Raw genomic sequence first — 9,723 nt, 5'->3', positions numbered from 1 at the left:
GTCGCTGCTGTGATGAGTCGCCGAAGTGATGTGGAGAATAAAATGCGGATAAAACGACACTATTCTGTCACGGCAACGTGACGTTTTAGCATTTTGAAAACGGGCCGGTCACTTTGAGCCATATTACGTCAGACTTACTCACACAGGGTGAATGAATCACAGCTGTGAGTGTGGTTAAGTCCCCCCGAAAGCAGACACCGCTTGTGGGTGTTTCTGATGAGACCACAAAGCTAGGGGTGCCATCTACAGCTCTCTATAGTGTGAGCGTGTGGGTGGGAGAGTGAGACAGGAAGACAGCGAGAGAGAGAGGATGTTGAGTCAACAAAGACTTTTTTTTTTTTATTACCATTATTTATTTACAACCATGATTCTTGTAAGAGGAACTCTGCTAATTCTGCTGAAGGGGGAACAAAACTAATCAAACCCTCCTTTGATACACAAACCGAACATGTGCTGCTTTTCAAAGTCGACTGTTCTTTCCGTTCAGAGGGATCCCCCCCCCCCCCCTTTTTTTTATTATTTATATCCATTCTTTGAATCTAGGAGGGCAAGTCCAAACGCCCCGTGGGGGGGGGGGGGGGGGGTGTGTGCCGGAGCTCCAAAAAGATAAGGAATGGGAGTCAGCAGTGTCGTGGCCCAGGGTTAAGGTCCCCTCTCTTCTTCCTGGGTTTGGTGTTCATGTACTCATTCTGGGACTCCGCCCTCCTCAGCGTGAGCTGCAAGACACACGGGGGATCAATGGCAGTGTGTCAGAGTGGCTATAGGTTTAGAAAACGGTGAATTGCTACCAGTCTGAAAGGTGCTGAGTGTGCATTTAAATACGATTATTTGGATTGAAATCCTTCTAGCAGGGGCAATGCGAGTATCCAGTGGTGTGTTTCTCCTACTAATACTTGAGACTAGGCCTACTGCCAAGTCCCACACATGTATTCTCTATGTGTCCAACTATACTCACACACTGTCTGTCTTACCCAGTTGAGACAGCAAATGACGGTGACGGTCACTCCGTAGAGGCTGAGGACTGCGCCGGACACCCCGATCCAAATCCAGAGATGAGGCGTATGTGCAGGGGTTAACGTGGGAACTGGACATGGCGGGCGGGGGGACCCTGGTTCTGGGGGGTCAGAATAAAAAGGGGGGGGGTCAGAATAAAAAGAAATACCGCTTTTCTACACCACCAGACTTGGATTAAGTCAAGAAACAGCAGTCCTGCATAGTGTTACCCCAAAAATGTAAACCGATGTAATCTCAGCATGTCTGCTGTCATGTACCTTGTAAAACCACCAGGATCAGCGATGTGTTGACTTCATAGCGGGCAGGCGGAGGGTAGCTGACTTCAGCCCTGCAGGTGTAGTTTCGGAGGCTGCTGACGTTCACTCCGGTGACGACGAACTTCACCGATTTGTCCTCGGTGTCAATGTGCAGCTCGATCTTTTCTGCAAACTTGGTCGTGGTCGTGTTGAGCTTGTGTTCGGCGATCATTTCTTGGCCCAGGAAAAGTTTAAAGGTCACGTCTTCCGCCCTCTCCGGGTTTGGGCACGGCAGAAACACGCTGCCACCGACTGGGATGTAGAAGATATCCACCTGGTCTGGACCATGGTCTGCACAGAAAAATGTAATAATGACACAAGCTGTCATTTTGAGTATATTCTGATGTCTGGCCACTTTGGACAATGTTTTGGGGGTACCTCAACACCCCTAACACACCCACACAGCCCCCAGCCCATCCCCCCTACCACCCCTCGAATCCTGATTCTCTACGACCAGTCTATCCCTAGCTACGGCCCCTAGCCCCCGCCCCATACCTGACCACGCCCACGCCCACCACCCACAAGTCAAGTAAAATACTGTTACGTTGCTGATATTTTACTTAACCCATTGATACCTGATGCAGCATTTGCGTGTATATCCCTCATTTGTGTGTGTATCCCTTTAAGACCGCGAACCGCGGTTCACGGTCTTAAAGGGATACACACACAAATGCTGCATCAGCTATCAATGGGTTAAGGTAGAAGTAAAGATACTGGTGTAAAAATCTACTAGTACATGTAAAAGTAAAAAGTAGCTAATTGAAAAAAGTTACCGAGTTACTTTTTAGGAAAAAATTACATTGTTACACCTGATCTTTTCAATTCGTAAAGGACCAGAGGACAGAGTTCAAACTAGATTCTTTTAATTTGGAAATTTGGAAATGACCAAAATAAAATGCACTGTTTTACTCGAGTGGCTCAATTTATGACGTTACGATGGTCCAGTTTCCGATGCTTATATATATGCAGAGCTTTAAAAAAAAAAAGTGCTTTATAATGGCTGTGATTTTAAATATAGTTCAGTACAATGTTTCAGTAAAAACGTACTTGAGTAAAAGTAAAATTACTGGCACAAAGCTACTCAATTACAGTACTGTGTCTAAATCTAATTATTTATATCTTTGAAAACTGAAAAATGCATTAATTAATACTTCAGAAACATCATCGCTGCTGTGCAGCGAGGTTACTGCTTTTCTACAGCATTTTTTTTTGTTTTTGTGTGTGTGTAAACCACCATCAAATCAGGATGTCTTTATCTGTAACCAGCATCAACCACCTTTGCAAAGGAAACTGCTTCTTACAGCGAGTCCTGCCGAGACTCTTATCATCTTATCTGATCTCTTATTTGCATTTCATTTCCCCAACTGAAATTTGGACTTTGAGACTCATCATTTCACAGTAACTCAACCCACACACAGACAAGGTTCCATAACACCACGTCGAGGCACGTTTTTGCACGCCACAGGCTGTGGTCTATGTGATGAGCTGCTGCTTGTTACATGGATTGGCATCAAACTGAGTCACTTTCTGCATCGTGTGCCATGTTAAAGTGGAATGACACCCATCAAAAAATAAATAATCACGTACTGTATGTCATTCCCTTTACCCCAGGACTAGAATCTGGAGAACTAACCTTTGAATTTGTGATGTTACTGGCACTGCTCTGCTCCATAGACAGTGAATAGGGCAGTGACTTTGTTGACCCATATGATTTTTGGCCAGCGCAAGCGGGGCCCTACAGTATATCTGGCTTTGTCCAGTCCAATTTGCGTGCCGATTTGAGTGCCGATGCTCGTGAACGCTTTATCGTGCCGGCCATGCTAGGTTCCGACCTACCCTTGTTTTGAGTTCTTGCACCTAAATGAGGTTTAAATTCTGGTTAATGCCTGTTAGCAGTAATATGCACTTTATTCTGGTGCTATCACTCAAAGCCAATTTAGCATCTTATGGCTCCACAAAGCCAGTGCCCCCATTCACTGTCAATGGAGCAGCTTCTGATGTTAAAGCCCAGTCACATCACAAAGTCAGGGGTTCGGTATGATTTGTAGCTTTGGAGTGGTGCAAGTTCACAGATATTGACTGAACGTTCCTGGGCGAATGGGTGCCACCTTACTTAACAGCAATTGTTAAACTGCAAATCTGAGCTGCACCTTTGCTGCACTCCTGGTAAAGAGCGTTAACCACAATCTTCGCAGAGTACGCCTCTCTCTCTACTGTATCCGCAGTAAATAGTCCCTGATGTCCTGATGATTTTCACTTCCATTTTCATTCTACAGCCAACAAAAGTATTTTTTTTTTTAGAAGTGCTGCAACCTGGTGGAAATGTATGTGTTGCAAGGAAATCCAGGACTTACCAGTGCAGCTGCAGGTGCTCAGAAGCTCGGTGTGAGCAAAGCCGAAGCCCAGGAGGAGCAGGGAAACCCAGCAGACGTTCATCTCGACCTCGGGCGTTGAGACGACCCGTACGGCGATCCCTTCCAGATGTTGAAGCTAAAGGAAACCAAACGCAGGCTTTGTCCTCGTCACCTGAAACGACATGCCCCTGCAACCCTTCTGCAGACCTGCTCTGATGCCATCTGCTCTGGTTTCATGCACCCATGCTGCCTTCACTTGTCCTTGTTCGTTCTGCCTCTGACTGACTGAACAACTCCCACATCGCACCCTGCCTCTTGAGAGGGAACGCATCCTGTGGCAGTACCCGCCTCCTCGTCTGCGGTTTCCGCTCTCTCCCAGAAGTGTGTGACCTTTGATGGCTTATAGGTGTCACTTATGCAGCTCTATCTACAGTAGTTGGCACAAAGGTCGTTATTATTTATCCAGATGAATTCTGGTGGCCTGGCCTGGGCAATGCTATAAGGCAGTGATACTCAACCCGAGGCTCTAGAGCCACATGCGGCTCCTTTATGGTTAGTTGTGGCTCTTTTAAGTCCTACTTAAAATAAATAAATAAAAATATAATAAAAATAATGGGAGGAAATTTACTTTTTTTGGGATTGTGGCTCTTGCAAAGCTTTTTTTTTTGTCTGTCGGTGTGGCTCCTGAGTAGGGCGAGGTTGAGTACCACTGCTATAAATTCATGCAGATTGCCCAAGAACTTTCCGTGTGTATTTTGTGTGTAAAATTCCGGGCTTAAACGCACAATTCCTCCAAAATAAATGTCTGCTATAATTGTCCTTGTTGAGAAAAGTTGCACACTTAGCCCATTTGGATGTGAGTTTATTAATGTTGAAAGTACCGGATGCCACCACAGCATTGAATGTAAGTCTATGCTTATGACGTAAGGGGGTGGGGCTAGTAAATGCAGTATTTTGGAACATGTGTGTCAGTCTGTGTGTGTGTGTGAGTGACAGAGTGAGGGAGAGGTTAGGCCTATAATACCACATGGCAACCACACACAAACAGAAGCAGAGTAGACTCATTTGAAACAGAGTTGTCATTGGAACACCTGTACTACGTCTTTGTCTTTATTACAGGGTTTTTAAAGTTCACAGTTTCCTGTAACTCCATTTGATCAGAATCAAACATTGTTTTGATGAATGTAGCCTACAGGAATTAGTCATGGTGGAAAAAGTGCAAAACCTACAGTTTAACATGGCATGCTTACACACAGTACGAGGAGACATTGTGTCATGAGAATATAAAAAGTGAATGTGAATGAATACAGGATTATATGTTGAAGTTAATCTTTTTTTCTTTCTGATCTTTTTTTTTATTTTGTGATCTTTCTTTTTCACAATTCTTCTCATGACATGTTAAATGCCCTTTGTTGTTAATGTAATGACGATAATGCAGTCTATGCTGATTACAACTATAAATGAATAAAAAAAACACTCGTGACATAAATAAAGAGTACATGAATAAGATAGATAGCCTACATAATGCAAGATATGAAACTGCAGTAGAATAATTCTGGTAAAGTGTGTGGCGAGCAAACCTTCCCCTGACCTTAAATGGTCAAGGCTTGGATAGGGGAGATTAGTCAGTGTCAAGTGAAACCATGGCTCTTTATCTGCACAATGAGAATAGACTGCAATATCTTTGTTTACCCACTAGATGGCAGAACAGCATGTTGTAATGATCAGCCTGTTGCTATCTGGGTTGCCATCAGCTGTCGCCTGTCCCAACTGTAGCCAACGGTGAAAATAGAAATTCAACACAAACTGGTTATTGTGTTATCATTAGCAGAATCCTATTCTGGATATTTTACTGAACAATTCCTGTTGTTTCATTGCCATTTTCTGTTAGGCTACATATATAGGGATTAGAGGGATTTTATGATAAACTATGACCAAGAGCAGATTATTATTATTATTAATATTATTATCATCATCATGACTGTGACAACACGTGTCACATGGTGACACATTCATAGGATTATGAAGTAGGGATTACCTAATGTAGTCTTTAATTCTAACACAGAAAATGGATGAGGAGGGTTGCCTGGTGGTAATGCTATAATATCCATATGGATAACGTGCAGTAATCTCCTAATCTGGAACGTGTCCCTTTTGTCTAGCAGTAGTGGCTTTGGGTCATGAACAGCAGAGGCTGATATGATGCTGCCTTCATGACTCCTCGTTATTCGAGGTTACTAGTGCGTTGCAGATGCATTTGTGTGCTTTTGGAAGGAAAAGTCTAACAAAATGGACCAAATGACAAAAGTGGGTTTTGCTGTTATAAATCAAACACAGGACTACTTTGCGCTGCAGAATAAAGACGAGGTCATACACAGGATTGAGGTTTAGCCTACTTGATGTTTTAATTAATTAATTAATTAGTCAGAAATGGAATCAACCAACATGTGCTGACTGTCATCTGATCTCGGCAACTCTGATATAAAACAAAATACCACTTAAATGTAATATCTATAGCCTAAATGAATCTAGGCTATAGTTGAAAAGAGGGACTTCACGAAAAGTTAGTTTTTTCACCAGTGGTTCTTAACGTGGAGTCCAGGGACCACCAGGGGGCCTTAAGGGGGCTCCAACGGCCCGGGTCTCCAGGAAATTGATAAATTGTTAAACTTAAACAAGTGTCTCTGTTATCTCTCTACCTACAATACAGACAGTCATTCTGGACAATCATATCTGACATTAAATCTCAGATTTGGCTCTGAGAGGCAATCAAATGGGGGCCGTGGCCCTAATGTGGACATAAGTTCCTAGTAAATTACTGGGATAACCTTTCGGGGACCACTAGTGATTTTCACTATTCACATGATGCGCTACATTCAGGGACATTTCCATCGTGCGCCTTTTCACACATGCTATGGTAATGGCAGGAGCCTCTGAGGTGGGCAGCTGTGGAGAGGTGTCAGACTCAGGACTGTCCCATTGTCTTTCAAATCCACTCATTCAAGTTGCAGAGTGGGGTCTGTGTAGTAGAGTCTACACAGACCCCACTCTGCAACTTGAATGAGTAGACACTACTCGCTACATATCTTTTTATCGCAAATGTAGCTAATTGAGTAGGAGCAAAAAGTATTCAGCAAAAAGCTACTCTTAGAAGTGCAATTATATTATAAAGAAAATGACATGTAAGACAGGTTTTGTTGTGACGTTCATGTGCGGTCAACTCGTAATGCTGATATTTCCGACAGCACCTGAAGGCAGCGTGCGTTCTGGGCTGGACAGGAAACGACGGAGACGCGCAGCGTGTCTCCTGGCTCTGTGCGCTCCCCTCACAGCAGCAGCAGCTCCATACGACCAGGAGAGAAGAATGGCAGAATGGGACTGTGTGGAGACGACACGACGTGTGAAAACATGAGGACAACCCCACAGGCTTTTGTAGATTTTTAAAAGTGTAACCAGATCATCCCCACTCTATCATTAGGTAGGCTATTTTCTTTCTTTTTTTTCCTTGAGGGCTGATACTCGCTCGCTCCCATTGGAAAACACAGGAGAGAGGACCCTCGTTGTGAATCCCAATTCACTGTAAGTGCATTTTTCCCTTACTATTGACGGTGGGTTTAACGCATTCACGTCTTTATTTCCTTTTAAATAAACACATTGTGAATTTGAAAGGGTCTAGCATAAGTAACTGTCAAGTTATTGTGCCATCCAGTGGCAGCAGCCCATCCTGGGTTGTTGTGTGTCCTCGTTGGAAGAAAGGGACGCGGAGAAAGGGAGGGGGATATGTTGTCTAACGTTAATAGGATAAGACTTTAGGATCAGTGTGCATTTAGTAAACAAGACACTCACATTTAAGACACTGCTAATTCTGCTGCAGGCTGTTTGAAAGAGTGTGACGGGCTTGGCAGGCGGTTTGAATGGGTTTTGTCTATAATCCCCCCCCCCCGCCTATGCGGCCATTGAACAATCCCTTTCTTGGGGAGAAACAGGGTGTGCAGCAGCGTTTGTTGGGCCGACTGGGAAAAAAGAGGCGCAGATTTCTGCAGAGTTGACAATTGGATATATTATCATTGTTTAGTTTTTCATTCGCAGTTGCCTAAACGAAGCCCTCTGGCGCGGCGCTCCTGCACAGCTGCTGTATTTTCTTTCTCGACCTCCCTGTTTTTTTCCTCTCTTCTGCAGCTAATTGAAGAGAGAAGGGAGATGTTCCTACAGTCTCCACCCTGTTAGCGGGAGGAGGCTATATCAGCTGCTGGTAATAATGGCCGATGGTTTTGTCACACTGCCCGGTGGATTTGTGAAATTGCACAATTGATACCTCGTTATTAACCTATTTGATGCTAACCGTACCAATGTAGGTTACTACGGTCATTACTCCCCTGCTACATTGTTAGCAACCGTGTTTCGGTTCCCTTTTGTTGGATGCTGCTGGGTTGACGCCCGGCGGCGGGGCGCAGACTGGATAAATGTGACCAATCTGACCAGTGGCTGACTGTCCCCACCACCACCACCACATGAATACGGGGGTGTCGCCTTTAATTAAGTGTGGCAACACACAGGACAAAGCTACGTCTGTGTAGTGTAGTAGTAGTATGTGCTCCAGTGAGGGAAAAGTTAAGGCTCTGTAATCTATTTACACTGTGTGCTGCTGTTTGCTTTACTGGCAAAAACAACCATACGACTGTTTCAAGTTACTGGAACTAGCCCAACAATACCAAAGTGAGACCCCCACCCCCCCCCCCCCCCCCTCCTCCTCCTCTCCAGCTGCAGACACACTACTGTTCACACTGTAAGGATAATGACCCTTCATTGACCATGGGGGGGGGGGGGGGGGTCAAAGGTCATTTGCAGAGGGGCAGCAGCAGCACACCATGCCACTGTCTGGCTACCATATGGGCCCAGGTTCCCACTTTGTCAACAACAATGCCCTCTGTGTGTGTGTGTGTGTTATTTGCACTGCCCATGCTAGTTATTTTTTTTAAATGGTGTCCAACTGCAGTGGGCGGGGGTGACTAGAAGTGTTAAAATCCTGGGATTAAACCTGAAAACGGCGACAGATTTCAAACATAAAACGAACGTGCGCAAAAAAGCTACTTAAGAGAGGCCACTTGGCCAGGCTGGCATGCAACCATATTGACATTATAATAGAGCGTCTGTATCCTTGAGGCAGCCTTGAGTTGCATCCGCAAAGCGGGAGGGAGCACAGCGTTATAGGGCAGGGAGACGGCAACAATGCGACTCATTGGGCTTACAGTGCAGTTAATGGGTTGAAAATAACGACTAGCCTTCTGGTCGATGCCTTGAGCTTGTTCTGTTGTTTCTTTAGCGAGGAGTCGGATTGCATTTATTGTCTGTCCAGAAACGCAGAGCAGGACGGATCGCACGTGATGCCCCCCCCCCCCCCCCCCCCCCGAGCAACATCTGGGAAACCCAAAAAGATAGATTGTTTTTCTTCTTCTCTTGTACAATTGTGTTGCCTGTAGCTCGGTTGCTTTCCGAAGAATGCTCTCAACCTAATTGAGCTTAATCAATTAAGCTTGGTGTTTGAAGTGATGGGGGGGATTTTTTTGTTTGTTTTTGGAACGAGCCTATTTTTGGCCTGCGGCGAGATTCCCGAGAAAAGCCACAATTTGAAGCAGTGTAAACGTGATTGATCATCATCACGGGTTACTACAGCCACATCATAAGTTATGCTCAGTGAGTACAGCTGGCCCGAGAAAGAAACTGAATATCAATTTATTCTCCGGCAACAATACAGCGAGAATTCTGTCTCGGATCAACAACTTAATAAGTGACTCTGGATATACACTCACACACGTGACGCAGCGACAACAAACAGAGCAAATGCGCAAGACAAGACTCACGATATTATCCTCCTCAGATATACACACACAAGCATTCAGTGACGGTGCATTGAAGGCAGCATGGTGTACAGCTGGGTTATAAAAAGCACAGTCATGGGTTAAGTTTCCACGAACGGAGGTAAAACACATGCAAGCGTGCCCCTGCTTCACATGTCAGAGAGAGCGAGAGAGAGAGATGGTTTTCCCATTCATGCACTC

General features: G+C 44.8%; 1 protein-coding gene across 1 annotated transcript; it reads right to left on the bottom strand.

The window, feature by feature from the left end:
- Positions 1 to 349: 349 nt before the first annotated feature.
- LOC310773661 (T-cell-specific surface glycoprotein CD28) lies at positions 350 to 4,084 on the bottom strand. The gene is made up of 4 exons (XM_083633586.1): positions 3,665 to 4,084; positions 1,272 to 1,601; positions 972 to 1,114; positions 350 to 716 (listed from the first exon to the last, which is right to left on the bottom strand). The coding sequence occupies exons 1-4, from the start codon at positions 3,744 to 3,746 to the stop codon at positions 621 to 623; spliced, it is 651 nt and encodes a 216-aa protein (XP_083489712.1). The 5' UTR covers positions 3,747 to 4,084; the 3' UTR covers positions 350 to 620.
- Positions 4,085 to 9,723: the final 5,639 nt, after the last annotated feature.

Source organism: Poromitra crassiceps (assembly GCF_964638095.1).
Source record: "Poromitra crassiceps genome assembly, chromosome: 3".
NCBI classification, from domain to species: Eukaryota; Metazoa; Chordata; class Actinopteri; order Beryciformes; family Melamphaidae; genus Poromitra; species Poromitra crassiceps.
The sequence above is the reverse complement of the archived record's forward strand: the minus strand, read 5'-3'. Positions and strand labels throughout refer to the sequence as shown.

Coding starts and splice junctions, on each gene's coding strand:
- LOC310773661 (XM_083633586.1), bottom strand. CDS start 3,746: ATGAACGTCTGCTGGGTTTCCCTGCTCCTCCTGGGCTTCGGCTTTGCT. Junction 1,115..1,271: donor GATCCTGGTGGTTTTACAAG/GTACATGACAGC, acceptor CTGACCCCCCAG/AACCAGGGTCCCCCCGCCCG. Junction 717..971: donor TCATTTGCTGTCTCAACTGG/GTAAGACAGACA, acceptor TGTGTCTTGCAG/CTCACGCTGAGGAGGGCGGA.